This window comes from Hippocampus comes, unplaced genomic scaffold, assembly GCF_001891065.2.
Source record: "Hippocampus comes isolate QL1 unplaced genomic scaffold, H_comes_QL1_v1.1 scaffold4, whole genome shotgun sequence".
NCBI classification, from domain to species: Eukaryota; Metazoa; Chordata; class Actinopteri; order Syngnathiformes; family Syngnathidae; genus Hippocampus; species Hippocampus comes.
Genome location: NW_017805380.1, coordinates 730,371 through 747,703, shown reverse-complemented (window position 1 = coordinate 747,703; position 17,333 = coordinate 730,371). Strand labels below are relative to the sequence as shown.

The following is a 17,333-nucleotide window of genomic DNA, read 5'->3' as shown; positions in this document are numbered from 1 at the left end:
CACATATTTATGTGAATGTCTGCTTGAATTGGCAATTCTTCAGGCCCTCACGCACTAGTTGGGAGATAGCTTATCAGTTGTCGCCGTCGTCGTAGTTGTCATGGTAATGAAGGACAGACAAATATCAGCTCAGGGTGTTACCTGCCTCTCGCATCAAACTCATCTGGGATAGATTTGGCTCAACAGTGACCTGAATGATGACAATCGCTTTCGAAACTGGAAAGATGGATTTTTTGTTTTGTCCTATAATATTTTTATAATATGCACATTAAATGTGTGCTGCTACTTCAGTACGACTAATGTAATTCTGCGGGGGGTAGGGGGTTGTTATTTTACCCCAACATTTACTGTTTCTGTAATAATTTATCAGCCCTGTAAATGTAATTTACATTTGTGTGGGTCTTTGATTAATTTGTCTTTTCGAATGGCACATTTATGAAATACCTCTGAATAATGCAGGTCAGAGCTGTCTTTCGATTAGCATGCAAATAGATTCCTAAACCAAGTTGTGACAAGGCTTGAGCTTTCTATACCAAATTTCCTTTAATGGTGCCCTCCGTTTTTTTACCTCTGGGGAGGGAAAAAAAAAGAACAACAGGTGAGAACTGTAATTACTTGCGTTATAGACACAATTTTTAACACTCCCTTTAAATTGGGTTGCTAACTAAAACACCAGCATCCATTGAGGCATGTAAAAAGTATCTCAATCTGCCATAATGATGTTGTAAAAGGGTCCCCGTCGCAGTGTTAAAGCAATGCTTTTCTTGGCCCTTAGTATTCCACTAGACTTTGTGGCTGCTCCACAGTTTTGTGTGCATACATTTTTATTATATGGGGAGCTAACCACCGAAGGTTGTAGCCAGTATGACATTTTATGTATTTTTTTTTTGCATTTTTAGCAAATGCAACCCACATTTATTTTTTCTATTATGATTAAACTCTGTTTGTACAACATATGCTCGGCCATTATATGAAGAAAGATGTCGATCTGGTGTTGTTGGTAACCTATGGCTATTAGTGATATATCCGGGGTGAATTTATAGATCAAATAATGTAGTATGATGCATGGTGATGGAAAACGTTCGGCATCACCGCCATATTTATCTTGCGAAAAATCAATTACGTGTGGATGCTGAAGCCCCTGTGTGTTATGGAGCATTTCGCTGACATATACTTTTCTTCTTGGTATCGCACTACCTACGGTCCAAGAAGCCTTACTTAATGAGTTCTTCATCTGAAGGGCAGCCTCCTCTCCAAATGAACCCTTTTTGTCATATTTGTCATTTTGCCTGCCGTCTAGACACAATCGGCCCTCTTTCCGCTTCCTGAGAGAGAGAGAAAGACAGAGAGAGAGAGAGAGAGAGAGAGAGAGAAGCTGAGCCAAACACGATTTCTGAGATGTGTGTATACACATATATAAATATTTTTTTGTTTGACTTGCCGTAGACTGCACACAGCAAATTTCATCACACAAAAATACAATGCAGCTCTTTGCCCAATACCCAGCCAGTTAAAAGCCAATGCTTAACGAGTGGAAGACGTGAAATTAAATGCTAATTATGTTTGATTCAAAGCTGCAAGAATCCAATTCTTCTCACTTTTACCCTCCCATTGTTTGCACCCGAGGTTGCATAAACATTGTTTTCGCTGTTTGGCCCGATGCATTATCGTTTTGAAAAAAGACTGGTGATTCAATATTTTTTTTTTTTTTTTTGCCCAGGAGTTGAATGTGTTCTTGTGGCTCTGAATATCACCAAACACTAAAGGAACATGTTTGTAGTTTTTTAACTTTTTAAATTGTAAGATATATTTACTGCTAGTGGTAAATTCTCTCAATGGCTGTTGACCAGTTCAGTGTGTACCCTGCTTCTCCCAAAGTCAGCTAAAATAGGCATTGGCTCACCTATGACACAAAGGAGGATCAGCGCAATCGAACATTGCGTTTTACAATTATATTGAAAGCTTATCTGTACGGTGTCCAGAGTTTTTCTTGGCTAAAACTGAGGCAGTCATGTGCTTGGTTACAGAAGAAAGTAGATTTAAAAATCCATGGAATTGTCCAATACATTTGCAATAGGGAAGAAAATGCATCCTTGACTGGTAGCCGCAATATTGTAACCCTGCTTGCTGTGTTTACGGACTTTCCTAGCTCATTCCGTCTGCATTGCAGGTGTGTCAACAGCATTGTGCTTTGTTCATTCCTTTTCAGCTGGCTTCTCATCGTGGCACTGCTCACACAAGGGGGTGAAGGCCAAAAGTTCCTCTTTGAAAGCAGCGGGGCTATTGTGAATAAGTTCAGAATGCAAATGAAGATGTAATTATTGAAACAACAGCATACCACTGTTCCGGCTGTCTTCCATTCCCTTTCAGACGGCCGCCATCCCGCCTTGGAATTTATTCCCAAAGTGGGCAAAGTTGCGTGTGTGGTTAGGCACGTTCTTCCCATGCCACTCAATGTTGGTGGGAAAACCGTTGAAAATCCCCAGCTTTAATTGTCGACATGAAAGGGATGAAGTGTCCGTGTTTTAATGATGAGGGGTAAATAATGGCTTCCTGTGACATTCAGATACTTGCGGTTGATGTTCCTCTCCTCTTGTAGAGGTAAAAACATCTCTGCAAAACTCACGTCTTCTAAAAGGAGGCATAAAATAAATTAATGATGAATTTAGTCACCCGATTTTTGACCTGCACACATCAGTCCGAAGCGTTTTGCCAGAAATGTACCCTTTTACTTAGAACATTCTGTTCATTAGCCAAGGTTGTCCGTACTTGTTTTTTTTTTTTTTTAAACAAAAAAGTAAGAATGTCTTGGGAGATTTCAGTCGTCTTTAATGGAAAGTGACTGGGGGAGTTGTGGGGTAACGAAGTTGGATTTGAAGGACATTTTTTAAGTCGAACGAGGTATTTATGAACTTGGTGGAACATTTATTTTTATTTTGTTGGTTGATGAGCTTGCAAACATTTAAGAAGACATGCAGGATAATGTGCAAAATGGAGATCGATGAGTTTCATTGGATGGTGACCGCATACTGTACTTTACCTGTTGTTGGGCATTCATTTACTCTGCGTTTTGTTTTGTTTTTTTTTTTTCCCCCCCCCTACCTTTGCCTTGTTCCTGATCAAAACGAATGGCCTCTCGTGGTCAGGCATTTGTTGTTGTTGTTGTTGTGAGGCGTCAGTTCCACTCTTGTTCACTACCTCTTTGAATGAAGAATTCCTTTTCAAAGTTGGCTCTCATTTCCGCATGTGTTTTTTGGCGTCTATTTGAAATGGATGCTCTCTGTTTGTGTTCTGTAATCCATTACTGCTAAATGTGTCTTGTTGAGGTGAATATTCATGTGGCGGCATATGCTGACTAAAAAGCCTCAGGAATACACTGTGTACCTGCTCAGACGACAGCATATATTATCTTTGTTGCCTCACTGTGGCTGGCTAGACTCAAGAAAAGATGAGATGCTGTTTATCATAGCGATTCAACCTAAGCCCCAAAAACAAAACTTATTAGATGCTGTTTATTATGTCTGATCGGCTCGAGGCAACGGGCTCTTACCGAGTCCCTTCAGATCCTCTGAAGTGTTCTATTTCCTGCAGATGTGCATCTTAGTGCACTTCCTTCATATTAAGCTATTATTATTCGACACGCAAGAGTCGGCTAGCCTGTCAGCTTACTTTCAAGCTAAGCAGGTTTGGTGGAAATAGAGTTGCTCTTTGGCTGAGGTGTCTGGCTCAAGCTACCGTTCCTTGCAAGGTACTATTTTGTCCGTCCGATTTGATCAATTTCTATTCCTTGCATTCTCGTGTTTTGTGTCTGGATTTTGGGGGCCAATCGATTAACTTAAACAAGTCCTTCTGACCATCAGTCCCAATTGAAAACGTTGATCGTGCCAGTGCAAATGTTAGTGTAGTATCAGGATACAGGGGTCACGATATGATGCATATCGTGAAACGTGTATCCCGATACTTGCCCTTCCAAGGCAATACGTATCCCGATATTTGACATGAAATATATTTTGAGGAAAACTGTCATATCGTTGCTGTCCTGTGAAAAACATAAATGCCCATTTTAATCCTTTTAAAAAATTTATTTTATTTTTTAACGTGAATGGTGGTAAAGGGAATGATTGCTTGCTTATTCAAGCCAAGAGTAGACTGTTGGTCTTGCTGAAAGTCTCCACTCTCCAGGCCATCTTCTTGTTGCCAATGCTTAATGCATTGTGTGTTGTTGAGTGAGTGGCTCAGCTCATAATCAAGGCAACAGAATTATCCCCCCATCAATTTCTCTTTGAATTGCAGATTTGCACACTTTCAGACTGCTTTATGTCTAGAGCTACCAGGGGAGAAAATTGGCTCTGGCATGTTCGAGTCATAAAAGCACCTTGTTGATTTAAATTCTGCCCCTTCTCTCCACTTGTAAATTTGGCTGGACCAAACCAAAATCGTGCACATGCGTCTCCAGACAGTGGAGCAATCAGAGCTCAGTTTCCTTCCACCGATGTTTAGTCACACGTATGGCACTCTGAAAATGAAAGGTATCCTTTTCCGAGATAGTCCATCCTTGTTATTCTGACCAGGACAAAGGAGAGGAAATTACAGCATTATTTCTGATTTAGAGCTCTCTTGAGCATTCGTTAGTGAAGCATATGTGCCACATTGCGGTCTTGCCCCATAAAACACACACACACACACACACACACACACACACACACACACACACACACACACACACACACACACACACAGCTGGCCTGGAAGAAGCAGATCAGGATCTTTTCTGATTTGGGTCAACAGCAGATTGCTCATGCCAGCTGTGACTGATGTGACTGACAGTGAGCCTTGTGGCCCTGTGAAACCCACCGTGCACTGTACCATTTTAAAATAGCTGGTCTCAAATTGTAGCTCAGACTTGGACAGGCCTATCGCCTGGGTCAGAAAGCATGTTAGTTAGCATTCTGTCCATTGTCTCCATCAAATACCCGACACAGGACATTTAACAGCCATAATCACAGAGACCTACTAATCACATTTATGTTTAAAAAGGTGTTTCATTTTCATAGTCATCATTAACTTCGTCCTATTTTTCCTCATTGCTCTTATTTCGAACCTTGAGACTTCTGTATAAGTCCCAATAAAAAGTTTATCATACATATAGTTTTCACTGACAAGTCTGTGTCACGATCAGGAAAATTACATGTCATGGTTTAATTGTTAAATATAACAAAAGAAAGAAGAGACAGGTGGACATGACAGTAAATTGTAAAAGTTGAACATTTTTGGTGTCCTGTACACTTTCCTCATTTTCTTACACTAGGGTGATATAAACACAAGTGCCAAAAGCATCAATCAACACACATTCGCACAATAGTACTCAGAGAAATCAGCACTTCCTCATGCACTGCACATGGAGCACAGATCGAACCAAAAACAAAACGCTAAAACAAAAATTGAAACAAGGAACCAAAAAAAAAAAACTGAACCAGATGAATGGATTGTGCCCTGTACTTGGCTGGTGACCAGTTGATGGTGCGCCCCGCCTCTCGCCTAAAGTCAGCTCGGATAGCCTTCAGCTCATTCGCAACCAGAATGCGAGCACACGCTCCAGAGGCTGGATGGGTGAAGTTGAGATTAGATGTGTTTCTTTGTGTGCATGAAGCCTTTTTCTTCTGGACAAATGAAATGAACAGATATCAAAGATGGAGATTGTATTTCCCCAAACACTGGGCTTGAATGTCAACAAGCTTCAGCGAAGGTCAGGCAAACACTGGAGGTCAAGTATGAAATAAGTTACGCTTGCCAAATAAAGTTGTCAGAGGTGCTTAGTAAATAAAATCAAGTCGTTGTTAATGTTTTGCATTAACGCTGGCAGATGAGCCATCCCTTTGGAGCCACGTAAGCCCCGAAGCTGTGTTGTTCAATTGCTCACATCCTGCATATCCTGAAAGGGCTAATTAGAAAAGCTCATCCAGCTGATTTTCGAGTTTATCTTCTTCTCTTTTTCTACCATGGGCATTGTCTAAATGAGCTTTCATTACACCCCCAAATACGTCTGACTGAGCAAATGTTCCTGCTTGATGATACAGTGGAACCTCCGAAGACGAACACAGAGTGTGATTTAGGTCCATGCGCCGTGCTTTCCCTGACACATGAAACGCTCTTGTGTGCTGCTTCATTTACTCACAAATGCCCTTGCCCTTTTCCCTGCCTTTTGCATCGCTGTCGGCATTGTCAATCAAAGCTTTACAAGTGGTGCAGTAACGTTTTTTGTTTTTGTTTTTTTGTGCAGAGTTGAGCTCGGAGAACCTGCGTACGTGCTTCCAAATTGTCAATGCCTACCTGTACTTGTCTCCAACGGAGTTCCTCCAGGTGAGCTATACACAACATTCATTTGGAGGTTCAGAAGCATAATTTGTTGTTGAAAGACTTCGTGAACGTACGATAGTAATTCCCCGGCAATTTGCGTAATAGATTTTTTTAGTCGTGAACCACAAATACGTGGGGGATTGTTGTGTTCCTTATTGTTGGATTCAGACAATGAAATATTTTTATGGGATAGGAGACTTTCTCTAAATGTTCTGAACTCCTGTTACCATTCACTGGGACATATTGGCATCCTGTCTGCTGTGATATGCTACAATGTGCAGTATTTGCAGCGGTCATCATAAATTAAGTTTGTTCTTTGCCGTTTCAGCTTCTCAATGTTCCCGTGATTTCTTATGATTATTATTATTTTTGTATTATTGCAGAACTATGCCGAATCCTTATGTCAGTCCTTCTGCGAGCTGCTAAAAGACATCACGAACGAGGGACAGGTCCAAGTTCTGAAGGTAGGCGTCGTCTCGTCCTACTTTAGGAGTACCGTAAGGTGCGTTCTTGCATACAAATTCAAACCTCCTGTTTTCTTTTCTGTGCAGCAGCAGTCAAATACATACTTGATCCTTCACTAACATTGCAGCATCATGTCCCTTGTATGCAGTGAGCATACTTAATGTCCATGCAGCTCCTTTTATTCTGGCCACAAGGAAAAACGTCAGCCCACACAGTTGGCAGTCAAAGACACACACGAGTGCCCTTTTCGACAATCTACGCATTTCTTTGAAAAGTTCATATGAACATATAATATCATAGGCTGAGTGGCAGTGTTTATCTGTCCTTTCCCTGTGGTCATTCACACTTGAGCTAATTAATTGCACAGTGCGCAGGGAATTGCCATTGATGATTCCTCTGTGGAGGTTTAATTGTGCGAAGGCTAATGAGGGAGAAGGAGTAAGTCCGGAAATTCAACAGAGCAATGACTTTTACTGAAACATGAGTCAGGTTTAGTAGGGGGTATATCTTTTTATTTATTGATTTATTTTTTGCAAATATACTACACTATAAATAAACATGAAGTGGGAGTCTTCTCCAATTAACTGGAGCCAGTTCCTCTTTTTTTTTAAATGCATTTATTTATTTTTTTTATTCCAGCTTTCTCATGGACCTCACTGAAATATCTTAAAACTTGAAGGACTCACCTTTCCTGTCAAAGTGGTCACAGCCCCATTTAAAAGTGAAGATTTTCCTCACGCTTTTTCCTGACTGGCATTTGCTTCCCGCCCAATGTCCCCCCGGCACCTTGTGATCTTTGCCATCGTCAGATCTCTCTCTCTGTTATTTATTTATTTAATAGATCTTTACATAACAGGCTTCCTGTGATTCTCCTTGCTGCTTTGTCCTTCAACTTCCGCGTCTCTGTGTTTTCGCGAGGTGGTAGAAATAGCTCTAAAGGTGAGCCCCATACTCGGCGCCCACATGTTCCAGCCCTTGCTGCCAGCTGTCCTCAGAGGTTTAGTGAACGGCGAGGTGAGTTGTCCCGCTTGACTGCAATTACTCTTCCTACATGGTTGTAAAACACCTACTTGACTCAAATGGTGGCTGTCCCTTTCATAGATGCTGTGCCACAATTAGTCACCGAGTGACTCATGCAAAAAAATATATAATTCTCTTACTTTTGCACATTTCTCACACGCAGACATCAAATAAATTTGTTTGAATTCATGTAAACTCTGATTTGTGGTTACTCCGCAATGTCTTGTGCATCCACCTACTTTACTTGGATTTTATTTCCTCTGCGTTTCTCCAGAATAGACCTTTTCATTTTGTTCTCACCACCGCGCTCGCTTGATATAAATTGTAAATGGCCCTTTATTATTCGATTCATGTGGTTACAAATAAAGCCCTTCACAAAGTAGTCTCCTCGCCCAGTCCGCATTTGAGTAAATCCACACCCCGTGTGGTAATACAGCCTGTTTTATCTACCGATTTTAAATTCACTGGTATTGAAAATCCTAATGAATAATCTTATTCTTGGTCGCAATCTCGTCATCTTATGTTAGCATTTGTTGATTGTTTAGCACAGTTAAACGTTATATATAGCTGGCCACAGTGCTGCTGTGTCAGTGGGCTGACCGCACCTCCCCCAGTGCCAAATGAACCATTACTTACAGTATAGAAAGTGCGCGCATGCCTTTTCCTCATATGGATTCAGCTCTTTTGTTTTGTACAGCGATACCCCGTGGTGATGTCCACCTACTTGGGCATCATGGGCCGCATCCTTTTGCAGAACTCCAGCTTCTTCTCATCGCTGCTCACTCAGATGGCCTCCGAGTGTGGCCAGGAGGTGAGAATCGGTGCCTGTCCTTCATTTCTGTCTCCTCAGCAGTCTCTTTCAACGCCTTTTAAGGACAACGCCTCAAAAGTGCCTGTGAAAAGTGAATCGTTTAGAAACTGGGCTCAAAGTGATGAGCCATGGAATTGCAAATGGTACCATTTGCAGGCACTGAGTCAAAGCCCCAGCCCCTTTTATTCTGAAACTTTGAAATTGTTTTTGCCCCAACTAAAGGGAAATGAATCACCTACTGTTTATAGTTGGGTCTTAATCTTAATGGATAAAAGGAAAGAATAGGCTGTTTGAAAAATCCCTCAGCTGTCACTCTCCGGTGCCAAGCGCCCCTCGTCTACACTGGCTGCTAAATGAGGCAGGGAAAATAGGGAAGGTCAATTCTCATAAACAACAAGATGAATTCAGGCGCCCTCAAAGACGGTTAATTTCCGCTCCTTTCTTTTAACACACGGCTTCCCATCCCTTTGCTCTACCAGATTGACCAGTTGTTAGGCAGTGTGATTGAAATGTGGGTGGACCGCATGGACAACATCACGCAGCCTGAAAGGAGGAAGCTGTCCTCTCTGGCCCTGCTTTCGCTCTTGCCGTCTGACAACAGGTAAGGCATCTGTCAGTCACTGTCACAGGCATTTGGGGGAGTTGCATCCATCACCTTTCGATGCCCCTTAGCATGGTCTGAGGGGGTAGGAATGCATTTTTCTGCTAACGTACAGAATACGGTGAGCCTCATATTCGCGGCTCGCTATTCTTCACCTATTCACATTTTTTTAACCATCAAACTTGTCCTCAGCTAGTCAATGAAATACTCACCTATTCGAGGGCTACGCACTCTTTCAAAATGATTGCTAATAGTGACTCATGTCAAGTATGACGTATGTTGAAACTTTACGTCTCTTCAGAGACTAACATCTCTGTAGGTTGGGAAAGAGCTAAGTTCTGTCTGGGGCTTTAGGCTTTTGTCTTCTGGTGCATTTTTTTTCTTCAATCAAGCAATATGTTAAAAAAAATAATTATAATAAGGAATAAACATTCTGCAGCTGCAGTAGCTCAGGCTCCAAGGACTTGGACTTTGGCATCGGTGGGCATCTGTTTGCGTCCTTCTGCAGAGGAAAATGTAAAATTGCAATTATTTGTTGGAGAGGTGCTCATCTGGTTGACATCGGAGCAGTCCCAGATTGACACTGATTGATTGATTGAACTCCTTTGAGTCATTCACGTATCGATGCGGCTCTTGCTACGTTATGTATCCTTTTCATGCCTATTCAGATGCAATTTTTCACATAAAGCTTAATACTAGCATCAGCTTTCTATTCATGCTTACAGTGCATTATTCGTTTGTTGCCACCAAAATGTATTTGCGCACGAAATGTTTGAATTTTTTTTCTCTTTTGAATTCTATCCATGTCCATCCTTCTCATATGTCCATTAAGATGTAATTTCTACAACAGTGTATGTTTAAAAGGTTGAGATTCATTCTTGGAGTGCATTATTAGTGTATTGCTGCCAAAAAGTATTTAGTAGCAAAAAGAAGTTTATTTGCAGCATGAATTTTTGCAGTTCTCCAAGTTAACAGCAAATAAAGGAGATGAATATCTTTCAAAAGAAAACAAACCCCCAGCAGCATTTTCCAGTGCATTTTCAGTTTAAAGATGACCGCATATTTGCCAGAATATACTGAATGTAAGTTCATGTGAATAGATTTCCCATGTCACATTTTTGAAACTTCAATAAGTGGGTTTTAAGGTTTCATTTTCTGGTGATCTTTATTTTTTTTTTTTTTCACATAGTGATGAACTTTCTAGTCAAGACTTTTGGACGACGGACATTTTCCACAGTCTTGACTGTGTAATATTGCCATAATACAGCCATGAAATCCTTTGTCATGCTTCCCCACGCTTTCTCAACAATTTCCAATTGGATATGACAGCCTTGGCTTTTCGGTCACTGCATGACAAAAAAACTTTCCCACGTACAATCGCAGCTCAATTGGAAGGGGTTTGTATCTTGTTCCTCATTTCGCATTATGCATCAAATTGTCCTCTCTCTAAGAGCGACACAAAGTTGTCAAACTAAAGTTGAGTGGAGTTTTCGAAAACTTTTCTAACTTCTGCTTTGTAATTGTACTGCTCATTTGAGAGAGAAAGAGTGATAAATAAGGGCAGTGTTAAAGCACTACAAATTAGTTATGCGAAGCAGACCAGATGGGGGTCTCGTTAAGGCATCCTTTTCCCTAAATGTGCTTTAACGTGCCCGGCTGCTTAGTGGCCTGTAGCCGAGATTGTCAATTATTTTTTCTGTTCTGCTTCATCATGCACCTTTGTGAATTTGCGGTGTTGTGGTCACTTACTTGAATGCTCATTATCAGTGTTTTGGCGTCACAGAAATATGATACTCGCCGGGGCTCAAGTAGACAAAAGTCAACACAGCTAAACCGAGAGTCTGAAAAAGTGCATAGATGAGTGGGTGTTACATCAGTTAATTACAGAGGAACCTCCAGACTTTGAAGTCCTGAAAAGTTGGAAACTGGTTATTCCTTGGAGACACCCTGATTTTTTTTTTCTTTGGTTTTCCGGAGTTTGGCTGAAATTTCCCTCCTGTTGCCACTGCAATAGCACAGTTCACTCTTTGTGCCCAGGCCGTTTCACATTATTTTTTTTTAGATGGGTGTTTACATTTGCTTCCCGTAATGCCCTCATATGTGAGAAAGGAGAGCCACAGTCACCGATGCTCTTTTTATTGAGTGAAGGGAGAACTGCAAAACACAATGTGCACACAGCTCACGCCCAGGTCACACGCCACCACACCAAGCCGCCCAGATCGCATCATTCATTCATTCATTCATTCATTCATTCATTCATTCATTTATTTATTTATTTATTTTGTACTTACCGGTACTAAGATTTTGGTAATCGCTTCAAGTACTTCAGTGCTCTTTAACAGTATTCCCCAGTGAGTGCAGTTTAGCAAAAAGAAATCTGCAAGTAGCTGGGCCACAAAGAATATTGACTCGAGTGTCCTGTTTGTCTTTTACTTGCAGCTTGTTGGCTTTCAGATCAAATCCCACTGACTTGAATTAAAAGCACAAGTCGCCAGCAGCACCGGTTAAGTAATCACAGGAGACGGTGGATAAAATCACAATTGACGGATATGCTTAACTGTGTGGTGAAGTGAGTTTTAATTGGAAAGCAGTAGCTGGCGGTAATTATCTGGCCCTCCATTTTCAGGTTTTTTTTTTTTTTTTTTTTTTAAGTCCCATTATTTGTTTTTTGGACTCGTTTTGAAGTAAGAAAATGTCCGATTTTTTTTCCATCAAGCATATGGACATTTTTTACTGCATTCGGTCACTGCAAGCCTTCCAAGGTTAGGTGGTGTTTTGGGCTAATTAATTTTTCATTGGCCCTTGCCTTTTTTGAGCTCTGTGAACTTTGATGTATTAAGTTGCTGTCTCAAGTGTGTATGTTGCAAATAGAAAGGTTAATTTCAAATGTCAGAAGGGAAGTGTGGAGGATGATTCCTAAAAAAAAAAAAAAAAAAAAAAAAACGCTGGAGAGAGAGCATTGACAGATGGAATCAATCAACTTTTCTTTGTGTGGCCATGTTTTGTTTATTTATTTATTTTCGGACAGCCACTTAATCAATGGCTGGATTTAACAGATTGTGACTCTTTGTTGCAGTGTTGCGCTCATTACTCTTATCGGATACAAAAAATTTCTAGTGCCGTCAGTGACCATGACTTGTGCCCCCTGTTGTTTTTGTGTCATGCAGTGTGATCCAGGACAAGTTTTGTGGCATTATCAACATCTGCGTCGAGTGTTTGCATGACGTGATGACGGAAGATCCCGAGACGAGCACCTACAAAGAGTAAGTACGCATTTCTATCTGTCTGATGAATTGACAAAAACAAACTATTTTTTTTTTTTATATTCACACCTTAAAACGTCAAGCAAATGTGCATTATTTTCCTCTTACCATCAATTCCAACTACTAACACCATTGGGCAAAAAGGACACAGTCTGACTGCTTTCAAGTATGATAAATTCTCCATATTCTTTGTCGCTGGCTCAAATGAGGTCTAGTGAGTCTATTTAAGGCATTTTTTCCCCATAAAAGGTTTGAAGAATGGAAGAACCTTGCATGCACCGCAAATGCAGTGTCGGAACACCCACTTCCATCCCCGCATTCTTTTCATTAATCCATGATTGGCAGCAGCATTTCTCCCACTGTCATGATAAGCGCAAGGTTGAAAGTGTGCCTTTAGTGCTGGATACTGAGTGAAGGGCTGAGGGAGGGCGACGGTGGGAACGCATTTTTGTCACCGTCAATCGATTTGAAGAGAAAATGTCCCGTGCTTGACGTGGAAAGGGAATATCCCATCGTCCTTTGAAAGTGAAATCCACCTGCGAGTATGTCGGTGCTCTTTCTCGCTGAACCATCAGCCTAATTTATGAGCTTGGTGGAGGCGCCCTTCTTCCTGCTGTCAGTGTTGCTCTTTTCTCGCTCTCAATGTGCCAGGGAAAAATAAACTCCGAGCTTTCACAAAAAGTTAGTTTTGATGTCTCTGCTGTACTCGCTCGCTTTCCGTGCTTCACATCCAAGTGAAATATTTGAATTTTATACTTTCGAGCATGCAATAAACTGTCCATATGTATGGTGGAGTTGCATCCATCACCCACTTGCACAACTCACAAATTTGCCATGAATAAGTGACTTGATTTGAGCTATCAATGTCTGCTTGCCCACTTATTTGACTCCCCTAACTGTTCTGATTAAACAAGGCAAATTCGTCACCACCTGTTTGCGTTACACACATCCACTATTTCCACTTGCAGTCCTGAATAAACATCTTTAAGTACTGATAATGTTTCTATCATCAAGTGATCCAGCTATTTCTTCTTACTGCTTGCCTGCTGCACGCACGCACACACGCACCCGCGGACACACACACACTTCCGCCAACATATGCAATGGATCTCCACCCTCCGCCACGGCGGCATACAACTATTTTTCAGTTTACCGTATTTTCCGCGCTAAAAGGCGCACCTAAAAGCCTTCCATTTTCTTAAAAGCTCACAGCGATGCGCCTTGTGTATGGTCATTACGGTAATATGTCGACCCCAAAATGGCTCCTTGCTCAAGACATGCTCACAACGCACAGTTCAAACTTAAGGCAATCGGTTTCGCAGTTGAACACGGAACTAGAGCAGCGGCAAGAGAGTTCAACGTTAATGAGTCAATGTCAGAACTTGCTGTTGGTTCAGTGAACTGTGTCGCTGCTCTATTAAACTGACATTTGATCGTTCTGTTGGCGTTTCCTTGAGCGTAGCTCCATCTAGTGGATGCATTGTAGATTGTGGCTTATAATGCGGTGCGCCCAATGTATGAAAAAAATGACAAAATAGGCCATTCATTGAAGGTGCGCCTCGTAATCCAGTGCGCCTTTTAGTGTGGAAAATATGGTACATCAGTGTGCGATATACATTGCTGATAGTTATGCAGCGTGAGAAGAAGCACATATATCCAACAGCCATCCATCCACTAGTCCTTGCTAAGACCATTCATATACCAAAAATAGTACACAAATAGAGGTCAAGATATATAGACCGCACGCCCATATATCTTGTCATGATAAAGTTACAAGGACTCAAGACTCAGAAGCCTTCTTTTGTTTTCCCTTTGCACTTATTAATAAAACAGTATGACTTGCAAGCAGCCTTATTTTTGTAAGTGTGTGTGCATGTGCATACTGCTTGTCCTGGAGTGATCTCTTGCAGAGCAAGTATATGTATGGTTATTAATATTAAGTGGAATATTATTGTGTTTGCAGCTGCATGCTGATGAGCCACTTTGAGGAGCCCAAGCTGAGTGACGATGAGGAGCCGCCGACCGAGCAGGACAAGAGGAAGAAACTAGTCAGTCAAACAACACACACGCACGCACGCACGCACGCACACACACACACACACTACCCTAAATCTTTTCTTCCATGCTCCACTCCCTCCATTTGATTTTATTTATTTATTTTTTCTTTTGAAAATGCATCAAACAAAATAGTGGCAGGTGGACAAGACACATGCTAGAGTAAACAATTGTGTTGCGGAAAAAGTCCATAGATAAAAGAAAATGGTGCAATGCTTTTGCTAAACTTTTAGCAAGTTCTGGTCCTTGGGAGTAACCAAGTTTTGAATTTGGCTTAGCATTCAGGCTTTGTAGCCATCTTGAGATGGAGTTGCTGCGACAGTGCTGCGTCATCACTTTCAGTTCCTACACGATGAGTCGTATTAGCTTGCTTCGAGTCAGCTAATGCGAGCCTAAATGTTGAAAGAGAACTGATAAGCGTCTTGAATCAGAACTGAATACAGAAGACCCTTTGTTGTAAATATCAACATACATGCAAAATGGGATTAGACTTTCTCTGCAATCCCCAACTGTTATATTGTGCAATATGAACACCGTCACCTTGCAAACATATTGTTTAATAATAATTTTAAAAAATGCTCTTTGTGTAAATACATCTTGAATGAATCCCCGGACAAAACTGTGTGTATTTAAAGTTAATTTCATGCTGTTTGGTTGAAGAAGTACAGCAGTATTTTTTTTCTGGTCCCAAACCATTTGTTCTTCTCAGGAAATGTGTATGTACGTGCTTCCCAGTGCACTTATCACCTCATTCCAGACACTGACTTCTTGCTCCAGGGAATTGAGGAGACTCAAAAGTAGCCCCTCTCCCTGCTTGATTGTGTGTGCGTGTGTGGTTGTGTGTGGTTGTGTGTGTGTGTGTGTGTGTGTGTGTGTGTGTGTGTGCGTGCGTGCGTGCGTGCGTGCGTGCGCGTGCGTGCGTGTGTGTGTGTGGTGCACTTTGAGAAGAATTTGAGGAAAAAGCCTGTCGAGTATTTTTCTGTAAAATACCATCTATAATGGATCCTAATTGGGACTGTGGATAATTGTTCTAGCTCTTTCGAAAACTTATTACTTTGCGTTCAGGCCGAGCAATCTGACCTTAAAATGAAATCTCAATGTTTAGGATTTTGGGGGATAATATTGCGCCGGAACATACAGTATTTATTTATTTATTTTAACTTGTATTCTTAATGTCTCACTTATTTATTTTCCTGTTGTCCTTTCAAGTTATATTTAAACTGTTTTTTTTTTTTGTTAGTGTACAGTACAGCCTCCGTACCCTATCGGTCTCAAGTCCACAAAGCCAAAATGTAAAGTAGGTCACCTAACCTACGGTAGCGCGTGACCTACATGACAGGAAGTTGTTGATGGTCAGGAGATAGAAGCTGTGAAGATTCTCATTCGGAGCTTGTTTCTTTGATCTGCAATGCAACAATGGCATTGGCGCAAAAAAAAAAGGGGGGGGAATCTGGGGTGACATTATTTTTTCAAATGGTACACGTGAGCTACAGTGCGATGTTCTTGCACTTTACGCGCTATGCATTTTAAAGTGCGACCCTGCTTCACCATGTCTGGTCTCCCTGACTAAGGAGAGCAGTTATTTCCGCAAACACTCCCTGTCATGTATTTGATCTATTGGCTGCTTGAAAAGTAGATCTTGGTTCAAAAAAAGGTTGGGCACCCCTGGTGTAGATAAACATCCATTCATACCCATGTTCAGCGCGTTGTACAATTCAATGAACCTGACATGCATGTTTTGGGAGTACTGAAGGCGTAAGCATGGGGTGAACATGCAAATTCCACACAGGAGGGTTTGACTCAATTGAAACCCTCTTGATTTTAAAACAGACCTGCTAAGCACTACACAACTGTGCTCATTCTAAATAAGACGCAAGTATTGCTGTGCTGGTTAAAATACAAATGCCCTGCAAAATATACTTCTGGTAATAGGTGCGCGTTGACCTAGAAAGGAGTTTAGTTTATTTAGAAATGTATCGCTGAAGCACTGAAGGTTTTGTGTTTCGAAAAAGAAAACTTCTGAGAAGTACGTCGTACACAAGCACGTACAGCTGATGATAACTTTTGGAGGACTTTGAACTTCCCAAGTAGAAATGAATATTAATGTGCGATTAATTCCCAAATTAGAAAGTGGACCTAAAGGAGGGGGAAAAACACTTTTGCTGACTAGAGACTAAGTGGATGTAAAGCCGTTTTGCAGGCATAAAAGGAGCAATTTACATTTGTAATGGATATTTTCACTGAGACTAACAGTAAAATTGTGCTGTGTGGGAAATTTTCAAGCCGTACCTTGCTAAGGTCACATTTGGGTCCTCTATTCAAATGAGCTTTGTTTCACAGACATCCTTGGAGCCTTTCTTACGCTTAACTTTTAAATACTGTAACTCTTAGACTCGTCTTACACTTGTTATCGTTGATATCACAACAATAACATCTCCTGAAAACTTTTCCAAACCCAAATATCCCAGCTATTATGAAGCAATCATTTGTGGCTCAATGCCCAAAGGTAAGAAGAGCATTTAGCTATTTTTGGGATGAACAGGGTGGCTTCAAAATAGCTTCAAAAAGCCTGAGGTGTCAGACTGTCCCTTTAGCACATCTTCCAAACAGACTATGGGATGTGTGTTTCCTCTCGTTGTGTACATTTTTGTAAATTAAATGAATTGGCAGCAAGTAAACTACAAAAAAAAAAAAACAAAACACAAGGCGTTTTGCCCATTCCAGGGTTAGAGAAAAAAAATATATATATATAGTGTGTGTG

The 17,333-nt window shown here is 41.1% G+C and overlaps 1 protein-coding gene across 1 annotated transcript in view; it reads left to right on the top strand.

The window, feature by feature from the left end:
• The window catches only part of ipo11 (importin 11), an 88,778-nt gene that overhangs the window by 58,068 nt on the left and 13,377 nt on the right, over positions 1-17,333 (top strand). The window contains exons 22-28 of the mRNA XM_019872711.1: positions 6,281-6,360; positions 6,741-6,821; positions 7,741-7,836; positions 8,540-8,653; positions 9,133-9,254; positions 12,422-12,517; positions 14,481-14,565. Coding sequence (XP_019728270.1) covers positions 6,281-6,360; positions 6,741-6,821; positions 7,741-7,836; positions 8,540-8,653; positions 9,133-9,254; positions 12,422-12,517; positions 14,481-14,565 — 674 coding nt within the window. The remainder of the gene's footprint in view (positions 1-6,280; positions 6,361-6,740; positions 6,822-7,740; positions 7,837-8,539; positions 8,654-9,132; positions 9,255-12,421; positions 12,518-14,480; positions 14,566-17,333) is intronic.